The following is a 26,267-nucleotide window of genomic DNA, read 5'->3' as shown; positions in this document are numbered from 1 at the left end:
TGCAGTCTGTTCCAGCTCCCCTTGCCAAATGGCTTTTCGGTTGGAATGTTACTGACCAAATTTGGTAAAAGGTTGGGTAATGCACTAAAGTTTCCTACAAGTGGTGTGAAGAGAGAAACCTGGGCAGAACGTTAAGACTAAATGCCTCCTTTAAGTGAACCAGGTTGGCATATGCTCATTAGGCATAAACACTGGAGAGCCACAGGGGAGATGGACATTTCTAAATTTCACCAGCTACCAGAGAAGTTTGAATTGCAGTTCACACCTTCACACTAAGGGGTCTAATTACAAAATGCAAATTTTGTAGAAACTAAAGTTTGCTTATTTTGCCGATTGTGGGGAAAAAAATTACCGTGAAACTAAAAGTTAAACTTAAATATGACTGTATGCATAAGGGTCTTTTCTCCTTTACTCCTGACGGTTACATCAGTAAGTACTATAATCATAGAAACAGACTATGGATGTAGCTGCTTTATTTTCACTCCATGCACTTCAGATATTCTTACACCTTTTATGCTCTTCTTTAGCTGCATCAAAATGTTTGGCAGCTAGCAAACCAGTCTAAATGGATAATATATTTTTCATAAATATTGTGAAGAAGACAAGAAAATATCAACAAGATCTACTTTGTTTTGTTGTCATGCTATGAACAAATGATAGAAAATATCTTTTACGTGACTAAAAACCACTGCAATAATTTAAGCCCTTAATAATAATGTGACCTTGCTGTTTTGTTGTCAGACATATTAATGCTTGTCAACAGTGTAGTGTTGCCAGAAGAGCAACGAATAACTCACAAACTCCCAAGCATTTTGAAGGATAGCATTTTCTGTCTTCTGAAATAACACCTCGGAGTGAATTCTAAAGAAGAGGATTACACAACTTTTAATACATATTCTGGCATTAACATTTGCTAAAAATAGTCAGTTGTTAATATTTCCTTCTTCAATAATCTGCATATCACTAATTTAAGATTTAAAGTTCAGTAAAACACACTCAATAAATCAGTACGCCTCTAAGTGTTGCTCTGAGGATGCATTACCCAGTAATATAAAAGTAATTACATACTGACTGGCAGGAAGAGGCTCCGGAGGTTTAAGATCTATAAGACATTTCTTAATTTTTTCATGGAAAATAATGGATCAAAAATGAACTATAAAAATACTTTCTCTCTTTTACTATCTATCTTTATGAGAAAATAAATGATAGGTTACAGATAGTGAGTTTTCCGCATTATTACACGTATTCAAGTTTGGTGAAGCAATTTTTTTTTACACTAACATCCACAGAACTGTATTTTCCATGAAACCTGCACAATTTTATGACCATGAACACATGCGCAAACATGAGAAGGCGGCTGTTCTACTGCTTTAATCTCATGGCATACATAATTTTTCTTGACAATTTGAAGATTTTGGGTTATGGTGTATTTGAATATCTTTAGCTGAATTGGTTTACCTAATTATTTGATAGTCTTATGAAAATGTGGCACTTCATGGCCTCAGTCCTGTAATGCGCTCAGCACTTCCGGGAAGTCCCAGTCCTCTCAAATCCAAGTTGGATTTGAAAGTTTTCATCATTACTGAGGAAGGATGCTACTTTACCAAATGGAGCCTAATTGGATGACATTTCTTGAGAAATCTTTGTAAATCTTTAAGACCAAGAATAGTTTTGTAATTCTCTTCACATGGAAGGTCAAATTACTTGATAATAAGGCCTACCTCTTTGCTTTCTATTGTGATATTGGTTGAGCTCTCTGATGTACTACTATATTTCTGGAGATTTCAATGTTCATAGTTATCATTACATATATATAGTGAGTGCAGGCACTAGTGAGAGTCCAGTAGTTGTTCAGTACAGCTGCTATAATTTCAAGGCATCAGCCCAATCACTGTATACAAATAAGTCATGTCACTGAGGGATACGTGTACTGTGTGGGTGTGGGTTTCAGCCACACAGGGATCAGTTCTTAAATTTGTTCTCTGTTTCATCATATGTTTTAAATGACATGATGTAAAATATTATTATATCTTATCTAAACACCACATTCATGAGTATAATGACAGCCCTAAATAGAAAATATGGAAAGCAGAGGAGAAAGATATCCAGAAAGATCATTTTTAATCTAAAAATACTAAAATACAAATTGATGATACACAGAAGGAGAAACATCAAGTAAAAGCTCTTTTGCTGTTCAGGCTGATCCTTATATATCTACTCCCTTTTACAATTACACACTTTAATTCATATATTTGTATCAATTTTTTAAAGCGTCTTCTGGAAGACCATACATTTCCAGCTCAAACACAACTTTTTATCAGAGTGCCATTAACATGGAAGCTACAGAAGACTTAAAAGTTAAAACTTCAGTCCAGGGGACAGCAAAGAGCTATGAAAAACCCTGTGGCAGTGTATTATTTGCTCAGTGTTGTTTCCACCAGCTTTTCCAACAACAACTGGAAAACAGCATTTCTCTCCTTTCTTGGAGGAAACAAGTGATTTGAAATGGGTGTTTTGAGGTAGACTTGAGATGACAGTCTTTCTGTCTGAAAAGGCTTGCAGCTTTGGCTACACAAATTGTACACATTACAGTGCAGGAGGAATCAGAGCACCAGTATGCAGGTATGTGGGCAGCAAAATATTCACCTGTACCAGTGAATCCATATCAAAAACCTCAAAGATGGAATTGTAACTGAACTACCTAAGGCAGAGATAGAACAATTCAGCCAATGTAATTTGAACAGTCACAGCAGCAGTGTTACACTCATAGGTGCACAAGCCCTTTTTAAGTCAATGTCCATCTCTATTCTTTGTGGATTTTCCAGTGTCAAATCAGCAAATTTTTTGGCAATAGATTAAGAGGTTATGTCTAGGTCTCAGTTAGAATTTGTCTTTTTCTTAAATTTTAACACCGCCAAACAGTATTAATGTTCAACTTCACTGAAATTTTTTGGACATTTATTATAAAAATTACTTAACACTAAATCAAATAGATTACACATACCATTTTAAAATTACCCATTTATTTCACCTACCATATTGCAGCTCTTCCAGAACAGTAATTTACTGAAAACCTTTCCAGTGTTTCTGCATTTCAGTTTGGTTGAGAATACCACAAAGTCTCTCTTCAACTAACTCAAAAAAGCCTTCTTTAGTGGCAGATTGACTTCTGAAACAAAAATGATCACAAGCTTTGAGTTTTTCAGGGTCAGTCATTAATAACAAAAGTGCTGTTTCAGTGCCTACCTGAAATTACACTTGGTGAATATGTGGACATAGACAAAAAAAAATAAAAATCTATTGTGCTATTTCTAACCCTGCAAACAAAGAAATATTGAGCCCATTGTTTAAATAAGAAAGGTTTATATCCTCTTGTATCTGAAGTCCCAAATGGGAAACATATAGGACAGGCAAGGACAAGTCATATTTTCATACAGCAGCAGATTTTCTTTAACAAAAGCTTAACCTAAAAAATAAAAACCATTAAAACACTGTGTTATAAGACCTCATGGGTATACTTCAAACTGTCTGATAGAGAAAGTTAAGTATCAGTATTATATACAAATTTTCATACTACATAATTTTAAAGCACTTTATACAGACCACAGAGTAAAAGACGAAGACAAGTATTAACATTCCCCACCATTAGTATTTCTCGGTTAAGAAGATGTTCTTTATTAGCTATATTTTGAAAAACATGTACAAATATCTTTTACATGTAAAAATGCCTTTTAATGCTGATGTGTGAAAGCAGTATATAACGTTGTGTTTGGAGGGTGCGCTAAATCAAAAGCTTTCTTTCAGTCCTGGTGTTAATCTTATTAGTTGTTCATGTCAGCATCAAGGAAGACAATCATCAAGATGACTGAAATATTAAAGACCATTATAGTCTTCTGGGAAATTAGGTAATGTCTATCATCACGGAGCAAATGTTGATTTAATTTCCGTTTGCTCAGTAATACTTGTGTAATATTTATTTTTAGGTCTTTTTAGATTCAGAGATCTCTTTATAAGGTCCAGTCTATAGGGGTCTCACAGTAATGGTATGAACAGAGAAGAAAAGCGAAGAGATGTCCTTGCTAGTTATAGCTTGGTAGCTTCAGTAGAACTAATACACAGGAGAACAGAGAGCCAGGAGAGGTTACATCAAGAGAAGAGAGCTCCACACATCTAATAAAATCTCCAATGCAAAATCGTATCCTCTTTTAAAGCTGAAGTAATACTGCTTCATTTGTTGAACTGCATTATCATGCAGATTTAAGGTTTATGGTCATGATAAAAAGGGTTAATTATTACAGGAATATGGCCTTAGCTTCTGTGTCCCCTTCACATTTCTCATTTCTTTTGTTTTCCCAGTTTTTCCTGTTCAATACTGTTGTTAGCCTTGTTAATAAAGATCTGAAAATGAGTTCAAATTACCTATTAAAGGGAAGAGATCATACTTAAGATCTAAGGGGGTTTGGATAATATTGGCAGTGTTCATTCTGCACCATCACAGAATCACAGAATGGTAAGGGTTGGAAGGGACTGCTGGAGATCATCTAGTCCAACCCCCTTCCAGAGCAGGGTCACCTAGAGCAGGTTGCACAGGAACGTGTTCAGGCAGGTTTTGAATGTCTCCAGAGACGGAGACTCCACCACCTCTCTGGGCAGCCTCTTCCAGTGCTCTGCCACCCTCAAAGAAAAGAAGTTCCTTCTCATGTTTAGGTGGAACTTCCTATGTTCGAGTTTGTGCCCATTATGTCTTGTCCTATCACTGGGCACTGCTGAAAAGAGCCTGGCCCCATCCTCCTGACACCCACCCTTTAAGTATTTATAAGCGTTGATAAGATCCCCTCTCAGTCATCTTTTTTCCAGACTGAAGAGATCCAAATCCTTCAGCCTTTCTTCATATGAGAGATGTTCCAGTGCCCTAATCATCTTCGTAGCCCTTTGCTGTCCCCTCTCCAGCAGTTCCCTGTCCTTCTGGAAGTGGGGAGCCCAGAACTCGACACAGTACTCCAGATGTGGCCTCACCAGGGCAGAGTAGAGGGAGAGGATGACCTCCCTCAACCTGCTGGCCACACTCTTCTTGATGCACCCCAGGATGCCACTGGCCTTCTTGGCCACGAGGGCACATTGGAGGCTCATGGTCATCCTGTTGTCCACCAGGACTCCCAGGTCTCTTTCCACAGAGCTGCTCTCCAGCAGGTCAGCCCCCAACCTGTCCTGGTGCAGGGGGTTTTTCCTCCTCAGGTGCAGCACCCCACAGTTCCCTTATTGAATTTCATAAGGTTTCTCTCTGCCCAACTCTTCAGTCTGTCTACGTTTCTCTGTATGGCGGCACAGTCTTCTGGTGTGTCAGCCACCACCGCCCAGCTTTGTGTCATCGGCAAACTTGCCAAGGGCGTGCTCTATCCCTTCATCCAGGTCATCAATGAATATATTGAATGTGGACCCAGTACTGACCCCTGGGGGTCACCACTTTTCACTGACCTCCAACTAGACTCTTCGGTCTCTTCTCTTAATAAAGATATTCAAGTCTCTCAGCATACAAGGAGCTGACATTTTGCTAGATTTGCTACAGCTTCTCTGCTACAGCTTCTCTGACTTAAAGATGCAGGAGTGATCATCCATTCATCTATCAGGGCTGTGTGCCTAGTGTTGGATTAAGCCTAGCAAGATATTGGCAAAATAATATTTTTTCATGTCATATAGTATTTCCTAGAAATAAATCATTTTAACATTGTATTTCATTGAGTGGACTGGTAGCATCTTCCATAGTTTTACACAAGACGTTTCATGGGTGAGATAAATGTTTTTTTTAAAGTCCCTGAGTAATTTGGGACTATATTTATAGTTTGAGCTTTATTAAATGTTTGTGAAATTCTCTTAACACGATAGGTGCTATGCAAGAGCTAACCTTGTTCGTACAACTTTAATTCATCTGTGGGAAACGCAGCAGTGGCAAAAGAGTATTTAGTACTGACTATAACTACATCATTTAAATATACAGTTCCTATGAGACACACTTTGTCATGAGACATAGGAGAGTGCCTTTCTGAAAAGCTAATTTATTAAGCTTTGCACCCATCAAACTTCCACATCTAGCTTTTGCATAGATATACTCGGTATCCATCTACCTTACAACTGTTGCGTTTCCCCCAACCCTGTATACCTCTTATTGTGCCACCCGTAAACATTGCTCTTTGTTCAGATTTTCCAGATGTGCATTAGTTCTGTCCGTGCTTAAAGGTTTTACCTAGATTATGAATATGCTACATATTGTTTGTGTGAGTGTACATTGATCATGTATCTGCCGTCTGTTCGGAAATATATGGCACAAAAATATTGTGAGCTCTTAGCGAAGGTGCAAAAGGTCATAGGATCACAGAATGGTTTAGGTTGGAAGGGACTTTAAAGATCATCTAGTTCCAGTCCCTCTGCCATGGGCTGGGATACTTTCCATTAGACCAGGTTACTCAAATGCTTTTTAAATAACTTGCTTATAGCATCTGGTCCATGTGATCACAGTATGTCACAGAATGAATTCAGTGCTTCTTGAAAGCATCAGGCATGCTTTCTGGTTGTTGTCCATGTTCATGTGCTTTACCTCTACAGTTGCCTGAAGAGCCATGGTCCAGTATATAATAACCCTGCCCCACACTTTCATGCAGTGGTAGAATAGCTAGGAAACCATACTATAAATCCATGCAGTGGTTCGTCAGAAGTATTTGTTTAACAGTTCATGATGGTATTCATAACAGATGGCTTATCATTTATTATTTCTGTTATAATTTATTAATATAATATTATCCTTCTTTACTTTGTTTTTAGTTCTTTGGTTTTTACTTTATGCATTTGCATTCTTTAATAAATTTGGATTGAAGATGCCTCAGAACAAAATTTATGAATATACATGTAATACATAGCAATATGGGTCTCTCCGAGTCTCTTGAAACTGTAGAGTTTGCATAATAGATAACAAAAAAAAATGTTTTCATGCAGGAAAAAAATAAACTGGAAAGTGTCCCCATTAAGTTATAAATTCAGAATTAAAAGGAGAAGACGAAAAATATTTGTGTAAATTAATCTTAAAAATAAAAAGAATCAACTAAATTTAGAGGAGTAAGAACAATGATCACTCATTGCTGTTGCACAACAGCTTCTATGAATGCCATCCACTCATTATCCTTTGCAAAATGCTTTCAGTTTAGTAGGTAAATATTATTCTGGCTACTTGACAGAGGTTAGAGAGGTTAAATGTCAGCTTGCCTAAGATCACTGAGAAACTCAATGGCAGAGACCAGAGTTTAATTCCCACATCATCCAATCTAGAGTTTTGCCTACATATTTAATTTTATAAAAGAAATTGTACAGGGAAGAACTTTAGTGTTTCTCCAAGAAGTGTCAAACTGTTCCTGCATGTGGTGCTGCAGAGCCTATATCAAGAGTCCCCAGCATAAACCAGTTATCCAGTGAAGCATACAGCCAATGTGCTGCAAAGCACATCAGCCCATTTTGGCTCCTTGACACTTCACCAAGAAACACTATGCAAAACAAGGTCTTTTGAAGACAACACAGGGCAGAAATGTTACCCAGTACCAGGCAAGTTTTCTTGAGGGGAAAGACGTTAGAACTGTCAAAAAAAGAGATAACACCACAAACAGTGTATCCCAGTTTAAAGTGATAAAGGTTTACTGAATCTTTTTTTTTTTTTTTTTCAATTATTTGTCACCTGATAGTAGCTCTGGTACATACACTTGTTTTCTCCTTTTTCTTAACGGAACAGCAGCCATTAATAAATTTTCATTCTTAAGTATCTTTTCTTTCAATTTCAGTGAACTGCTGTTATCTTTGAGAAACTAAAAGCTACCAAAAAATTTAGAAAGATAAATCTGTCTAAAACTGTGTGAATTTATGACAGTTACTTTAATCTCACTCTGTATTTTTCTGGGTATCTGATTACAGCCGTTCTATAAGTGCCACCTTGAACCTGTGATCTTAGAAAGTGAACACATGCACCTAAAAAGAGCAAAAGATGTTTACCAGCCCTATCTATGTGAAACACCTGAAGCAAGATTCTCAGAGTCAAAAAATCTGTTTGAATGAAGAGTCTTCTAACTTGCAGCAGCACTAGTTTAACAGTGAATGGTGTAAACAAGAACATACAGGAAAATTTTAATTTTAGATCGGGGTCTTTATTGAAAAACAAAATGCAATATAGTTTATTTAACTTTGACATTTTCTCATAATAAATAGAGAATAATAAATACTACTGCTTGTAAAACACACCAGTTATAAATCCATTCCTGCTTTCACTAGCAAAACCAGTGTGAGATGGTATTTCATCAAGGTTGAATACCCCTACGTTTTTTTAAGAGAAAAGCCATTCCAACTAATATGACTTTTGCTACTTAGCATTATAGTCTTCTCTTTAATAAGATGCAAGGAAGCTTGGCTTTCTCATCACGTCATGTCCCAAGGTTCAGGGACTTTTTAAGGTACTTTAGTCTTGTCCCAGTGCTGCTCCTTCCTCTTGAAAACATTTAATTCCCTAAGCCACCTGTTTTACAATCCAAACTATAAGGAAAGTTTCAGTGTCCAGAAGAGGTAAGTTAATAAAAATTCTTTTCAATAACAGTGAATTAGTCAACATCTATTTTAAGAAAGTGAATATAGTAAAGGTCTTTTGACTGGATTGCTAAGTACACTGAAGGCTTCCATCTAGCCAAAATTGGACAACACCAGTACCCAAGCCTTTCAAAGATGTCACACAACCGCAAAAGAATAAATTCACCTCATATGCAATCAGTCTCTATTGAAACTGCCAACGTGAAACCCAATAATGTGTTTTCTCTTTTTTATGTATGTGCAACTGTTATTTTTTTGTTTGAGAAACGAAGTCTCATCTTCTCTCTCTCGATCCAGCAAACAAAAGTAGTTACATAATGAGTGCTTGCTTTCATTTCCCATTGCATGGGAGTAAGCAATGCAAAAATGTAAAGTTCTGTATCACATTATGAATATGAAACTCACAACCATCAGTCACACTCTCCTGTTGTGTGTGTCTAAGAAAGTAGCATAAAAAAGTTGGGTCCATTTCTGCTATGATCACTTTTATATTGCTGTTGCCTCATTTTGCCCAACTGGTGGCTTTGGGTTTTGACTCTTCAGTTTCACCTAACTCAGTCTAAACCACCCTAGGAATAAATGTAACTAAAAAGAGAATAGGAGCCAGATTTCAGGGAAATAAGTCCAATTTATGTTATCTGTTGCTCTGAAGTGAAGCACACTGGCTGGAATTTTCAAGCAACTGCAAGAAGCATGTGAAGTAAGCTTTATTGTTCTTGTTGTCTAATCCATTTCCTTCATTGTCTGAAAATCCAGCAGGAGAACACTGATATAAATTTTATAAATAGCAGTTCCCTTGCCACATATACTCACACAGCTCTCAAATAACTAGGAAAACATTCTTGTCAACTCACCAGGTGGGGGTCTGAAAGTATTAAGACTGCTTAAGAGACCAAGCAATGCCTGTGCTTCAACTTGCTGTCAGCTAGTGTGTTTAATGCATAAAAAAATAGCTAGCACCATTAGTTAAGTGCAAGTCCTAGTTACAATATAAAAAATAGATGAACAGCCTCTGCCATCACCTCAGCATGGTGCTTAATGGTTGCTTGAAGGTACCATATAATCTTTGGGAGGCTTAATTGTTTCTTTCTTCACAGTTCAAAAAGAAGAGTGGTTATTAAACCTGGTGTTCTCACAACATTTTCAGAGTAGAACTTCACTGAATAAGAAGTGCCACTTAGATTACTAAGGATAGGATCTAAGGTTTATACAACACTTGCTGTTGGAAAGTTAAACAGAAAAGAGTGTGCTGACCCTTATAATCTTATAAGATTATGTTTGAGGAGCATGAAAATCCTCAATCTTGAACAAGCTGAAATCTCAAATCTCAAACTACTAAGTGCTAAACAAAGGCAAATAAAAGCGGACAATGTTGCTGACAAGGTATTTCTCCTTCCATTCATCATTTTATTTCAGTATAATTATTCATTTTAATTACTTTTGAAAGATCTGATTTTCTAAACAGCTTTGTTTTTAATTAGCAGGGGGATAAGGAATAAGTAGAAGTAACTGGTGGAAAATGGGTATAAGATTTCTTGAATATGTAACTTGCCCAAATGGGTAGTAACTGAAGGTTGTCACCATCTGATGTTTGTTCATTGGTCTGTGTAAAATGAAGTGGTGATCTGAGTCCCATAGGATTTGGAGAGCACTTGCAGCACAGAAGGCAATAATTAGCACCATTGCTGACAGTCTCTATAACTACGCCAAGCATTCAGTAGAGATGAAAACGTAATTTACCTTGTTATCCTTAAAGATTTTGTTCCTTCATGTCAGAGTTCAGTCATACTGGAGGAGCAGCCAAAGGAATTTTGTTTTATCTGGTGCCTACACTATGCTTGTTCTTTTCAACAAAGCAAACATTTCAGCTTCTAGAGCCAGCAAATCAAGCAGTGCTTACAAATATAATCCCTTCCAAATAAAATTGAAATCCAATTTAGGTAACACCAACAGATAACAAATCCATACTTTTAAAGGAATGATAACAAGCTTTAGGCATTGATGAAAGTAGAAATGAAGCAAAAGGCAATACTTCTGTGGTACCCTTCTTTGTCACACCTTTATGTGTACTGGAACCATAGCTTCAGTGAAATTTGTCCATGCGTGAAAGTTTTCCACACCACAAAAGTCAAAGTAGAGATAGTTGTCAAGGTGCAACCCCTTTACACTTTTCTGCTTCTGACTCTCCAACTTAGTACATGACAAAGTTAGCTGACCTTGGTTGTTATTGCAATATGTGTAAGCAAGAGCCTTTCTGCGTACCATTCCTTGGTATTAACTATAAACACCAGACCTTATCTGCTAGAAGCAGGCACTGTCTGAAAAATATGCCATTAATTTCAGGGAGTTAGTTAGAATAGACTTAACTGAAAAGTAAAATTACTGAAAAGAAAAATGGTACTGTTCTACCTCAAACCAGGACAGACACAGATCTTTCTCTAACTTTTTTATTTCTGGTTGCCTAAATATTTTGTAATGAGAGTAGACTCTTTTGTAGTGAATTTAAGACAATGATAATAGATTTGCTTTGGGAGAAGAACACTGTCACTGCAAGAAAAGCCATTCACTGGCCATGCGCAGGCTGGCAAGGTTACCATGCAGTGGATAAATGAATTTGATGACATGCTTAATTATGCAGATTTTATGAACCAGATATACCACTTAATGGTTGCTACAGGGAACAAGAATCAACCTACTGTGTAAAATTGTCAATGAATTTATTGGACCTGGCAGACATCATGAATTTTGCAGAAGTTTAGTTTGCCAAAACACCAAGTAATTGATGTTTAATCCTCAAAACTACAATAAAGTACTTTTTTTCTTGTATTTGCTAAGTATACTGAAAGTAGGAATAGATACACTGCCTGATTATTGACATGGTACATTTTTTATTCTAGGTTCTATCCTTAGGGGCTGACGTTCTACCAGAATATAAACTCCAGACACCTCGCATCAACAAGTTTACTATATTGCACTATAGTCCTTTCAAAGCCGTCTGGGACTGGCTCATTTTGTTGCTGGTAATATACACCGCCATATTCACCCCTTACTCTGCTGCCTTCCTTCTGAATGATAGTGAGGAACGGAAGAGGAGAGAGTGTGGATATTCTTGCAGCCCACTGAATGTTGTAGACTTAATTGTGGATATTATGTTTATCATTGACATTCTAATAAACTTCAGAACAACATATGTAAACCAGAATGAAGAAGTGGTAAGTGACCCAGCAAAAATAGCAATTCACTACTTCAAAGGCTGGTTCCTAATTGACATGGTTGCTGCAATACCTTTTGACCTGCTGATTTTTGGCTCTGGCTCTGAAGAGGTAAGCTTAAATGAATAATAAATCTTCAATCTTAAATTTTTACTTTACCACAGTAATCTGTATATTCTTAACATGTTTTTTGCTTGTCAGTTAATAGTCTGTTTAGTAGTTCTGCCCCATTTTTTAAAGTTAAACTAAAATTAAGTCTTCCTTGATAGAATAATGTAGAATATTAGCCTTCATTGTCAGGAGAACAAGTTGAACGATTCAGCTAGTATTTTTCAATTATACCATATTTGATAATGTCTTTACAAATAATTAGATATATCAAGTATGAAGGATTTCTTCAAATGCTTTTATTTAAGAGCTGCTCCTTGATTTGCTGCTTGCTTTGTAAAAACTGCTCAAAATGCATCTAAGTGTTGTGTTGGCATTGAAGCATTAAAATACATTTTCTCTGTTCAAAATATTTAGATCACATATTTACTTAGTGTAAAACAGATTAGTTGTAGTGTAAACTATACCAGTTAACAAAAAGATTAGTCTGTTGTCTATTTTATCAAGAACATGAACTACCAAAGGAAAGAAAAAAAGATTATATGGGGTTAACCTTGCCAGACATAACTAATGTCCTCACCCTATCTGTACAGTAGGTTAAAAAAGTGTTCAATATATGCATATGAAAATTGCCCAAAGGAGTATAAAACATACGCTATGTTCTGGATGCCTGACCCAGTTCTGCCTCCTCCCAAAGAATTTTATTTAATTTATGAAGGGCTAAAGTTATAACATATTTTTTGATGAAAAGTGAACTGACAGGTAGAGAATTGGGGGTTTTTGTGATGCATAGAATACAGCAGTTTTTTTAAAAAAAAAAAACAGCAAACCAAGCAAAATGTGATCCATTCACTTTTCAAAGGACACAAATCCATTTCTTAAAAAAACCATTTTGCACATATTGACATAAGGGAAACAAACAGTTTTGTCGACCATATGTGCGTCTCATTAATTGAGAAGAGAAAGGTGAAGACTATAAATTAATCAGCAACCTTTAGCATGAAAATTTACTGATTTGACTGTATGCCTCCATGTCACAATACAGAGAATGCAAAAATGTTTTCATTTTAAAATTAATTCCTTTTTATGAAAGTCATTTGCTGTGGCAGCAAATATTTTTATGTCCACCGCAAAAGCCTGATCTGAATTCTGAGCATACCCTACTATCCTCACAAATTACATGTAAACTAAATTAAGTATGCCTTTAAGGGTCAGCATAAAACAACTGGCATATACCTACATGCACCTTGACAGTCTTGTCAGCATATTCAGTCTTAAAAATTTCAGAAGTAGGATGAATATCAGTCATGCTTTTCTTAAACTCATTTTCTTAAATTTTGTATAATGAGAATGTTTTCCTGTCTCCTGTGTTTCTGAAAAATCTTTATAAAAATGTGGTCTAATTCAGCAGTCATAGAAATCAATAGTAATGTTCCTAATCAATAGCGATATTCCTACTAATTTGAACACGAGTGTAGACACTCAAGGTAAACATGAAATCTGGAGAAACATGTAGGTAATAGAATGCAGTAGAAATAAATTTTGTTAAAGGAATGCAATAAGAGGAGACAGAGTAACATAAAGGACAGAGGGAATACATTAGTAGTTCTCTTACCAAAGGAGAATTTTTCTATTCAGAAGGTGACTAAAAAGCTCAGAGATTTAAGAGAAACTTTGATAACTTTTTGCATTCGTTATCTGTGGTAGGTCCCAGTCTTTCTGCAGATTTTTTTCTGTGGTTTTGATAGCACTGACACATGAAAGACAGCATTCTGACAATGACATTACTTTTACCTTGGACCACATCATTCCCCTTCAGGTGTGGTCTGCAACCATTCCTGATCACTGACCGCTCATCACTGCCAAAAATTATGTTCAGTGACTGGAAGGGTAGAACATCAAGAATTACAACAGGGATCAGTTCCAAAGTTCATTGAAGAAGTGCTCTTTGGATTTATCATAGAATCATAGAATGGTTAAGGTTGGAAGGGACCTTAAAGATCATCTACTTCCAACCCCTCTGTCGTCTCCCCCCCCCGCACAGGGACACCTCCCACTAGACCAGGCTGCTCAAAGCCCCATCCAGCCTGGCCTTGAACACTTCCAGGGATGTGGCATCCACAACATTTCTGGGCAGCCTGTTCCAGTGCCTCACCACCCTCACAGTGAAAAATTTCTTCCTGATATCTACTCTAAATCTACCCTCTTTTAGTTTGAAGCCATTACCTCTTGTACATGTCCTTGTAAAAAGTCCCTCTCCAGATTTCCTGTGGGCCCCCTTCAGGTACTGGAAGGTTGCTATAAGGTCTGGAGCCTTCTCTTCTCCAGGCTGAACAACCCCAACTCTCTCAGCCTGTCTTCATAGGAGGGGTGCTCCAGCCCTCTGATCCTCTTCATGGCCCTCCTCTGGACTCACTCCAACAGGTCCACGTCCTTCTCATGCTGAGGGCCCCAGAGCTGAACGCCCTCCAGATGGGGTCTCACGAGAGCAGAGCAGAAGGGCAGAATCACCTCCCTTGACCTGCTTGCCATGGTTCTTTTGATGCGGCCCATGATATGGTTGGCCTTCTGGTCTGCAAGCACACATTGCTGGGTCATGTTGAGCTTCTCATCAACCAACACTCCCAAGTCCTTCTCCTCAGGGATGCTCTCAATCCATTTTCTGTCCAGCCTCTATTTGTGCTTGGGATTGCCCTGACCCACGTGCAGGACTTTGCACTTGGCCTGGTTGAACTTCATGAGGTTTGCATGGGCCCACCTCTCAAGCCTGTCAAGGTCCCTCTGTATGGTATCCTTTCCCTCCAGTATGTCAACTGCACCACACAGCTTAGTGTCGTCAGCAAACTTGCTGATGCACTCAGTTCCACTGTCCGTGTTGCCAACAAAGATGTTAAACAGCAGCGATCCCAATATTGACCCCTGAATTTCACTCTCTACAACTACTTGAAAGGCCATTGTAGAGGCGTTGGTGCTGGTCTCTTCTCACAGGCAATTAGCGATAGAACAAGAGGGAATGGGTTCAAGCTGCAGCAGGGTAGGTTTAGGCTGGACATTAGGAAAAAATTCTTCAGAGAAAGAGTGGTCAGACACTGGAATAGGCTGCCCAGGGAGGTGGTGGAGTCACCATCCCTGGATGTGTTTAAGACTCGTTTAGATGTGGTGTTAAGGGATATGGTGTAAGGGAGAACTTTGTAGAGTGGAGCTGATGGTTGGACTCGATGATCCCAAGGGTCTCTTCCAACCTAAATGATTCTATGATTCTATGAATTAGCAAGTCTTATATTAGTAGATCTTATTTTAAGAATGGGGTGAGACACTGTTAACATATTTTGGATCACAATTTACCTTCTGATCTATTTAAGACACTTGAGAATTTAAGCTATTTAAGGCACTGTAAGAATATCTTGCATCTTGCATGGTGTAAAGATATGACTACATCTGTAATAGAATGGTTCCAACACCTCACTAAGAACAAATGTTAGTTTTTCTTAAGGTTACTTTTTTCCTTAAGGAATCATAAATATTTCAGCCTGATCTACAAAAAAAAGGGCAGTATTCACATGCTGAAGCTCAACCTAGACATAGCTTTTTGAAGTATATGGTCTTTCACACTGTTGAGGTCACAATCAATGAAACAGCCTTCTTTATGTGGCAATGAGAAATTCACACTGAAATTATTCTCTGTGATGTTAAGTTGAACCAAGGAGTGTTACCCAGTGTTACCCTACATTACCATCTTGCTCATTTACTCAGAAAACATGAAAAATATATTGAGCTGTCCACTGATAAATGCAGACAAAAAAGCCTCTTTTTTTTTGTTCCAAGGGCATTCGGATTCTACTCAGAAACATGGTAAATGCAAGGATTTAATAAAAGATAAAAACTAGTCTAGTCCTTGTTGAAAGAAAGCTTTAACATAACATATAGTACCATCAGAGTGGTTTGTAAGGCTCAGATATCTTTTCCAGTTAAGTGTTATGTAATATACCAGCATGTTAAAAAAGGCAAGAAAAAAATATTAAAAACTTATTCAGTCTTGACATTTACTGAATACTTTGATATACATTCAGACTTAATGGAAGGGAAAAGGTAGCAATGTTGTCAATCTCTTTTAGAAGGAGTTAACAAGCATTGAAAATTATTTACTGATTGAAAATTGTAAATTTCCATTAGTAAACTTCAGATTCCTTTAAAAATAACAGAGCCTCACCTCAAAGAGGCTGCAATGAATCGTAGTGCAGGTCTGCACTAAAAAGCTTGGAATACATCCCTGGTTTATAACTGACCCATATTTTCTTTAATGGTATAGTACTTTTATTAGTGGCTTCTACCAGTACACCTGCAAGCTTCAGGATGAAAGATGCAAAAAAAAGAAGATTAATCTGGAGTCTGGCAACAGTAACTTTTCCATGATTTTCTATTCACAGTGGTTCATCTTGTTTTACCTGTATAGAGTGTTCTGACCATTACAAACAGGAAGAATATTTGCAGAATAAGATACTTACTCTTTGGGACATTTCTGTCCCATTGCTTCTCTCTTCTAGAACATCTGTGCCAGAGCATTGCAAGGAGTCTCTAAGTTAGGATCAAATATAGTGACATAGCTTTTTTCAAACATTATAAATACTTATTACCTATAAGGCCAGTCATATAATTATGAGTAGTTCCAATAACATACACACTTTATCATGCCAAAACATCATGAATCTAATGGATCATTTAAGTCCATTAGGGTGGATTGAAGAGTCCAGATCAAGAATTATATTCAAAATGAAGGAGTATTCAGCAGATAATGACAGCTTCCATATATCTTAATTTAAAATGTTCATTTCTTACTGTTTTCCTCACTGTTTTTATAATAAAGTTGATAGTTTAAGGAAAATGAAATTAAGATTACATTGAAATGGGTTAATCTGCTGGTTTTGTTGATTCCCTGAAATAATGGAATTTGCACTGGTTTATTCATGCTGACTATTCATGAGAGTACATTTGTTAAAAGAGAAAATCAATTTCTATCTTATTTTTACAGACAACAACATTAATAGGTCTTCTGAAGACAGCTAGACTGCTGCGTTTGGTGAGGGTAGCACGGAAACTGGACAGATATTCAGAATATGGTGCTGCAGTTCTGATGCTCCTTATGTGCATATTTGCACTAATTGCACACTGGCTTGCTTGCATTTGGTATGCCATTGGAAATGTAGAAAGGCCTTACTTGGCTCACAAGATCGGTTGGTTGGATTCTTTAGGAGAACAATTAGGAAAGCATTACAATAAGAGTGATGCAAGCTCTGGACCATCCATCAAGGACAAATATGTTACAGCACTTTATTTTACCTTCAGCAGTCTGACAAGTGTAGGATTTGGAAATGTGTCTCCAAACACCAACTCAGAGAAAATCTTTTCCATCTGTGTCATGTTGATTGGCTGTAAGTAGTTTTACCTTATTAATTTTTTTTCTTTTTTTCCTCAGTGTTTGAGCAAATGACTTAGTCTAATCTAATAAGATTATAAGCATGCAGTTGGAAGGGCAAATTCCCAGCAGAAGCAATGCTATATGCGAAAATATGTTGTGACTCATGCAGTGTCAGGAAGTAGTCAAGTTGCTTGACTACTCAAAATCTGTTATCCAAACTGTCAAAAGTTTTGTGTTGTGTATCAGTGTCGGTAAGCAAATCCTGTATAGGGTAGAAGGCTGACTTTTGAGTGGATTTAGGAAACTATTGCACATCATTTTTGGATAATCATATTTTATTTGCTGATTTAAATCCTGAATCTATAAATGTATGCGTACCTTATTAACTCTGCCTTTTGTTCTTAAGTGGTACTTAACCTTAGTTCCTAGTTCTTAGTTGTGCCCAAGTCCGTAAACTTAGATGAACCTAATTTATAACAGTAAATTCAGGACTACAAATCTCCAAAGATAAATATTACCAACTTGATTACAATTTAATATTTAAGCCTCATCTGCTAACTGAGTTAGTACTGATACAATCAGATCAATAAAAATCTTCAGGTAAATCTATTCCACATCTCTGAAAATGTTGCTAGTCTCATCTGAGCTGTTTTACATACAAAGTACATTATAAGGACTGTTGCATCATCTGCAAAACCCAATAATATGACTTAAGTAAGTTTTGTTTCTGTTTAATCCAGCATTAATGTATGCTAGCATTTTTGGAAATGTATCTGCAATAATCCAAAGACTCTACTCGGGAACTGCACGGTATCACATGCAGATGCTACGAGTAAAGGAGTTTATACGCTTTCATCAAATCCCCAACCCTCTGCGGCAGCGACTTGAGGAATACTTCCAGCACGCGTGGACATACACCAATGGCATTGACATGAACATGGTATGTTGTTCCGTTTTTCAGGCACGGATGCTGAGGAACAGATAAATGCATGAGAATTTAGAGATTGTAAATCTTCATTTTTTATGAGCTGTAAAAGTAAAAGCTTAAGAAGGTGGATATATAGCAATTATTGAAAACCAAGTCATTACAAGTTTTGGATGCCAAACATTTAACTGCCTGAATTATTACAAACCACATCAGAAATCTGAAGTGTCACTGTGCATAGAAATGCTTGAGAACAGTTGACTATTGCAGTTGACTGTTATAAGCTTAAGACAAGGAAAAAAAAATCATAGGTTTCTTATTTCAGGCATAGCTATTCCAGAATTTTGTTTGTTCTTTGGCCTAATTTTCCACTTCCAGTATCAAGCAAGGGTACCTTTGTTGGCATCTACAGAGTTACTCTTCTACAAAACCTGTGGAGATCAATTCTTTTTCAAAATCCTATAGTGTAATCTACAACAGGTATACTGGGGGTGGGTGGAAGTGAGGAGCAGGCAGGTGGATTAGCTGCTCTTTTCAGAGTGAAATAGTCTAATCATATAATAGTCTGAACAGTAGTTCACTTGCATTCATAACCGCATAATTCTGCAATGAAAGTCAACATAGTACTACTAACCATTTAGCAATCCACAGAATCTCATTTCTAGGAAGTGGCAAGGTATAACATTCAGATTTTCTGTTCTTGATAAAAAAACTGTAAACGCTGCTTATATAAAAATATACTATGATGTGGCCAGCTAAGAAAGAATAACAGTCTGCTAATGAGCAAAAGTAAGCATCTATATTTCTGGCTTATTTTCTGGAGACAGTAACATTTTTTCTGAACAGTTGACATAGGTTTGAAGACACTGACAGCATTGTGCATCTAAAAGATCTGTGAATCCGTGTCTCTAGCGGGATGCTTTCCAGAGCTTTTCTGAGTTATAGATTAGAGACTTTGCATAGCTCTCCATACAGTTGGGAAAAGCAAGAAAATCTATACATTTTTGTAACAATTTAACTAGAAATGAATCTCCAAAATTTTGACATAAATTCAAACAGCTTCCATGTGGTATCTATGCATACATTTGTGAATGACTGTCAGAGTGGTACACTTTTATGCAGTCAGTATAAATAATAGTCTTGATTAAAAGCTTTTATAAGCTGAATCATTGACAGCTTGACTTTATGGTTACCATTAAGTAAAGCAGATCTTAAAAGTAAGACAGCAAAGCAAATATCGGGCTTCACTTCCCACTTCCATGAGTGTCCCATCCAGAGGGATATAATGCCCAGCACAGGACAAGGATACTTGTATAAACCTCTGCCGGGGATTACTGCAGTGGAAGGCAGCATCAGTAGCTTCATCCTGCGTGGCACTGAATGGCCTTAATCCCCTCTGATGGCAATGGGATTGTGGGGTACTCAGCACTTTGCAGGATCAGGCCCTTAAGCTGCAAGTGGGTGCAGCCTAAGCCCAAAGTAGCTCATTGAATTATTTCTGAAGATATTACAAAATCATGTATGCCTTAACTAATTCATTACCACTAATGGATGTACTAAGAACACCTGTTTCACTTGAAATAGTAACTAAATGTGGATGTTTTCCGGTTAAACTTTGCATAATGCAGGAACTGGTGTACTGGAATTAGCCTTGGATTTGTCATTAATGTGAAATACTAACTACATGGATTAAACAGCCCATATTCTGCAATATGATTGTGAGGCAGTATGGAGGCTTTGTTTTAAATAAAATGTGGAAAAAAAATCAAGTTTAGTATCTTTTTTTGTTACATTTTATTTCTTACTCTGTTCACAATTCTATCCCTCAAGTTTTATGGCAGTCACTTAATTTCTTAAAAAGTGAGCTTGAATATATTACACTTAGTGCAAGGATAATATAAGAATTGTGTGATTTATGCTGTACTTATGAAAGATTTATCTCTTTCCTGTCTGCTTCATACCTAAATACATGGAATAACACCACCCACTGGTAAGAGCAGGAGGTATTTATATCAAATTTAATTCCAGTATAAAGTGTGGAGAATATCCATGTTATCTGTCGGGTTTAGAGCTTGTTCAATGCTTTCTAATTTTAATTGTAACTTTTTGCATGATCAAGGGGTAGATAGCAAAGGGAAATAATCCAAACAGAATCAGATGTGGGGCAAAATGGTTACTAAAAATTAGACATTAAGAAATGCTAATGTAACCACATTTATTAATCACTGTTTTACCCCACAACTCAAATCATGCTTCTCTGCCCAAAAAAGGTCATGTGCATATCGGTTTGCATTAGATAGTTGCTCTGTAGGAATGTCACTCTGAAAAAAGTTGCCATGCTGATCATTCTGCATTTTCTTTTGCGTGAATGCTCTAAGTTCAAACCATATATGCATGTTAGCACAAGCACCAATTAAGTTTTCTTGGCTATAAGCCATGTGCATATGAGATGGACTTGCATGTGGTATTAACTTAATTTTGCATGAAATATTTGCATTTACACACCAAAGGGATAATACTGTCCTCAGACAAATGTGTTTGACTCCTGTCAATATTTACTGGGAGCTTTTTGCAAATATCTGAAGGCAGAATTTGATCCAATGTCTTTCTTTTTCATTTCATGACTGAAAACTGAATAAAATTCAGTCCTCTTTCTCCTTTGAAATATGAAATGCATTAATTATTTACATTTCATATATATATATATGTACATGCAATGTATACACACACACATACTCATATATATATAAATAATGGTAGAGAATATGTTTCAAAAGATGCTTTTAATTATCAATGTAATATACTTAAGAATTTAGGAAAAGTGGAAAAAAAATCACAACTTTTAACCTCAGGAATAACACTGCACTAAGATTAAATAAACTTGATTTCCTAAACAAAATCCTACACTCTAAATTGAAAACCAGAAAATAACACTTTATGCTCCTTTGAGATGGCTAAACTTAAAATTAGCTTTAAAGATCTGCAGGTGAAATATGCTGAGAACCTTGTTTATTTGTTTATTTGTTCCCCTCTGCTTCATTTCTACATTTCTTTGATTATGTTTCATTGCATAATGTATTTTGATAAGAACAGTTCCAAATAAGTATGCATGGACTGGATAAACAGGATTTGGGATTTGTTTTAATCTGGATAAGAATCTTGACTCCGTAGAATAAGCATAATTTAAATCATATCCCTGTGGTACACACTGGCAAAGTTAAATTACAAAAAAAAAATATTTACTGTGTATATTGTTTCATGAAAGATGTCACTAGTCCCAAAGATTCAAAGATATTTTTATTTTTCAGACTATCCTGTTCTGTTTTTCCTAAAATCTCTTTGCCTTCTTTTCCCCCTTTCATTCTGATGTTATCAGTCCAGCACTGATAACAGCATGCCTGTGATGCTTACCCTAAAAAGATGACATATTTAGTGTTTGAGATCCTTTTTTAAGTTATGCATGTATTTTTTACAATCCCCCCTCCTTTCTTTCCATGGATCTTCTGTGCATCTGAATAGCTTTACTGATTTATTTTACCTTTAAAAGGAGTTCAAAGTAAATAAGTGGGACAAGCTTTGGAAAGTGTTTAGCCAAATGTACATGTTAATTGAAATTTTGGATTTGGGTAGATGCCATTTTATTATGGGTTTTACCCAGTACCATGAGAGAGCAAATAAAATTTTTTATTCATACATTTATCAAACCTTCTCCTGCAAGCATCCAAGCAAATGGTTGATTTTACACTTGTGATAAGTTATCTTGGCCACAGTGATCATGCAAGTCCAGCAGAGCACACACCTAATTTGAAGGTTCAGACCCAGCATTGCTACTGTATCAAAAAAAGGGCAGGTTCGCCGTTGCTTTGGTAAGCCTTTTTTTGTGAGAAATTGGGCACTGATCACTGGATAATGCTGCTACATTTGTTATTGTTGCTTTTCCTCCTGCTGTGATCACTTCTTATGATGAAAACAATTCTATCAATAGAACTATTGCCAGTAGTACTTTGAACCAGAGAATTAGAAAAGTAAATTAAAATTTAAAAAATAGCAAGGAGGAGTTCCTTATATTATCAGAGGGGTAATCCAAATTAGAAGTGTTTGGAACAAAAACTAGTAGTAATTGGTTAAACAGAGGGAATATATAATCATGGTGGACAGTAGTACTGCTATTTGTCTATATGTCATAATGGAAATCATAAGACATATAAGCCTATCAGAAAGTACCTCGGATATGATTAGCTGTAAAATTGTTCTTTCATTTTCTATAAGAAGACCACTTAAAAAACATGAATGCCTACGTGTAATGGAGTTACAGAAAAGAAGATCTCATTGAAAAAAACACAGACTTTCAAGAATGTCAATCCATTTGCAAAGCGATTCTTTATCAGTTTCTCACTGCGTTATATTTTGTGATCTAACATCTCAAAAACAAGAGCAATTAACAATTTTCCAACTATCATTACATTTTTGGAACAACATGGATCTGGTCAGCTTCCAGCTTCTATAGACCTTAAACTTTCTGTTGATGAAGGAGTCAACAGTCTAAGAAACGGAAATGATTTTCTGTCCTCTCATTCAGCGGAGTATCATATCTCCTAGATCACCTTTCAGATGTATACAGAAACTGTAAGATTATAGACGAAGAATGATCCACGGCAGCTCCAGTAATTTCACCATTAAAATGTGTCATGGCAATGACTAAAAGCAAAAGATCCTAATTCTTGATAAGGTGGTTAGATTTCAAATCTCATTGGAAGGCGAATTAGCTCATCATCACACGTTACTTTGCTTTTCTCTCAACTGTTGTAAGGACCTCCTTCATATCCTCCAAAAAAAATAAAAAAAAAAAAGATATCTGACTCTGCAATATTTTCCAGTATGAAGAAGAGGGAACGTCAGAAATAATCCTTATTCTATGTGGAGCCCAAGAACTGTTGGAGCAGAATTATTGCCACCTGGGACCTTGTTCATTCTTTTCTAAATGGTGAAAGCCCTTGGAAATGTTTTGGCCTTCTGCTTATGGAAATATTGAGTTTCTGTACTTAACTATCACAGAAATAGTAAATTCTAAATTCTTTCTAGAAATAGAAGTAGGTTGAATTACAGAAATGTTTAGCCTACATGAAGATATTAAAATCTGAGAGTCAAATATTTGAGACAGAACTAAATCCTGCATTACCCTTTCAATCAGAGGGAACAACTACTGGAGGACAGCGATCCTAATTCAAAATCTATGCAGCGTGATTTTTGCAGCTAAAGAGTCTCAGATTAGTGCTAAAATTAGGTGGCAGAAAGACAAAAAATAAAGACATAGGTTATTTCACCAAATATATGAATTACTATTAATTAATTTCACTCATTCTTGCAGAACAAAGACAGACAAAACATTAATTTTTAATATATATCCCCACTAGAGTGAACCCTCCAAGGCATGGGGTTTGCTCCCCGTAATCACTTCAAAATTTATTATTCAAATAGTTCAAGAACTTTATTCAGCATTTAGTGATGCTAATGCAAACATATCCTGAGATCTATATTCTGTAGATGAGATCCAGATAGAGATTAAGTATGCGTAGTCTATGACACAAAGTTTATTTATTGCTGCCTCTTTGTACCTTCAGCTGCTCGATTTTTTTGCTGGGTTAGTTTTTGCTTGGATCAGTTTCTCAAACCATTTCACAAGGAAAGATCAAGGCAGGGCAGGAATAAACAGATAAGGTGGGGAAGGACCAGAATTCCTCTTTCATTTTATGGCAGCTTAAATTGTCAGATGAACTTGAGAGTCTATCTTTATCTTTCCCTCTATGTGCTGGATGCTCGCCACTCATAAATGAGTCTGACTGATTCTAAGACAAGAAAGTCTTCGTGAAAATGAGTTTCAACACACCCCAAAAAAACCCACAACACACAAGAGCCCTCTTGTTCTCTCTTCAACTGCTGCCTGGCATTTAATGTTTGACCCCACCTATATTTCAACAGAAAAAATGTATGACAGAAGACTATAAACAGAATTAAAGGAATATCTCTGACTGTCAGACTTCAGGGCCTGGAGCATCTCTCATACTGGGAAATGCTGAGAAAGCTGGGACTGTTCAGCCTGGAGCAGTGAAGGCTCATGCGGGATTCTCATCTATGTGAACAAATACCTGAAGGAGGGTGTAAAGAAGATGGAACCAGGTTCTTTTCAGTGACGCCCAGTGACAGAACCAGAGGCAGTGGGCACAAACTGCAACAGGAGGTTCCATCCAAACATCAGGAAACACTTTTTTACTGTGAGGATGACTGACCACTGGCACAAATTGCCCAGAGACCTTGAAAAGTCTCAGTCCTCGGAGATATTCAAAAGCCATCTGGACATCGTCCTGGGCTACCAGCTCAAGGTAGCCCTGCTTGAGCAGGAAGGTTGGACAAGATGACCTCCAGAGGTCCCTTCCATCCTCTACCATTCTGTGATTCTGTTGGTATAGAATGTGATATTTCCATGTTTAATGACAATTATTGTAGCTAATACCGTGATTTGCTTCAGCTTGGATGCTTTCTATATATTTTCTTTGGGACAGATGTCAATACCTGTTCCAGAACTGATGACAGAAAATCTAAAAATTTACATAAATCTTATCATTTATCCAAACAAAACAAAGTTATCATTGCCCCAAACATTTGCTAGTTGCCTGAGGTTAGGGCACATAGATATCTCCAATTCTGTTGTCACAAAGGTGTCTGATACATGTATGAGTGATACCTTGTTGTCACCTTCAAAAAGTGAGGTTAATGAAGCTGGGCTCCCTCTCCACTTATACAAGACCACATTCTTCAAGGCAATATGAATCACGTCCCTACTATCCTCACTAAACTTCAATCACTTATTCCACATAAAATGTTTTACTTCTTGTAAGTTGACACTTTCCTCCTCTCTATGCATGTCAAGTAGATAAACCAACATTATTTGATGTGGAATAGGTTTTATTCCAGACAGGAAAAGACGACGGATCTTGGACTTTATAACTATCAAGGAGAGACAACTGGAGCCTATGGTCACAGCATCATAACTGTTTTTCCTTCTTTTCTTCTTTTTTTTTTTTTTTTGTGTTGGGGGGGATGGTTTAGGCTGATTTTATATCTTGTTAAATGTCTTTTTTAGAAGATCTGTATCTCTTGAATTATGCATGAGTTCTGATTCCATGAGAATGCAAGATTTTTCTCACCAGGGCCTGGTGGAATCACTATTGAGTGTAACAATAGAAATATGTCAGGAAAGACTGGAGCAATTGAAACCCAAACCTGTATTCAAATGATTTCTTCATTTTGGATTTGTAATTGAGAATAATGCTATTTAAAGATCAATTCTAACTTTATAATTTTCAAAAATTTTATTTTGAAAATGGTTTTATTTTTGCATTATCTAGTCCTGCCTTCATATAATTTCAAGATGCTGGCTGTTAGTTGTTTAGAAAAGTGTATTTTAAATGTTTCTTGTTACATTGGAGTGTGACTTAAATGTGTTTAAAGACTCCAAAAGCTCACAACAAATGAAATGAAATGCAATTTTTAGAGTTTTGTTATTTTTAAGGTAATCTCATGATTTTGAAGACTGTGTGGATGATTTTCTAAGATTTACATTGTCAGTATATCTACACATAATGTATTGTTGTTGATTGCCACATTATAAGAACATACATAATTTTCAATACAGTTGTTCCTGCTCTACACAGACAATCAAAGATATCTGTGAGAATCAGATACTTCCTTATTAACACAAGCTAAAAATTGATGAATAAGAAATATTTTCTCAAAGAAATTAAAATCTTTAGGAATGTACATGGAGGCTTGGGTTGGCAAGACTTTAGTTTGGAAACATCAAATTCTATATAGTGTCAGCTACTGGACTTGGATTAAATACCTCGCTACATACAATGTGCGCAATATGGTAAGCTCCTTTTAGTAATGTAATATATAACAATGTTTTAACAAATTTATCTTCAAATTAGCTTCG

At 36.5% G+C, this 26,267-nt stretch overlaps 1 protein-coding gene across 6 annotated transcripts in view; it reads left to right on the top strand.

Moving 5' to 3' along the window:
• KCNH7 (potassium voltage-gated channel subfamily H member 7) overlaps window positions 1-26,267 on the top strand; it is a 239,617-nt gene that overhangs the window by 177,876 nt on the left and 35,474 nt on the right. For all 6 annotated transcript variants that reach the window (XM_063341902.1, XM_063341904.1, XM_063341900.1 and 3 more), the window contains 3 exons: window positions 11,511-11,936; window positions 16,963-17,362; window positions 18,090-18,289. In XM_063341902.1, the coding sequence (XP_063197972.1) occupies window positions 11,511-11,936; window positions 16,963-17,362; window positions 18,090-18,289 (1,026 nt within the window). The remainder of the gene's footprint in view (window positions 1-11,510; window positions 11,937-16,962; window positions 17,363-18,089; window positions 18,290-26,267) is intronic.

Source organism: Chroicocephalus ridibundus, chromosome 7, assembly GCF_963924245.1.
Source record: "Chroicocephalus ridibundus chromosome 7, bChrRid1.1, whole genome shotgun sequence".
NCBI lineage: Eukaryota > Metazoa > Chordata > Aves > Charadriiformes > Laridae > Chroicocephalus > Chroicocephalus ridibundus.
This window is presented reverse-complemented; position numbering and strand designations above follow the sequence as displayed.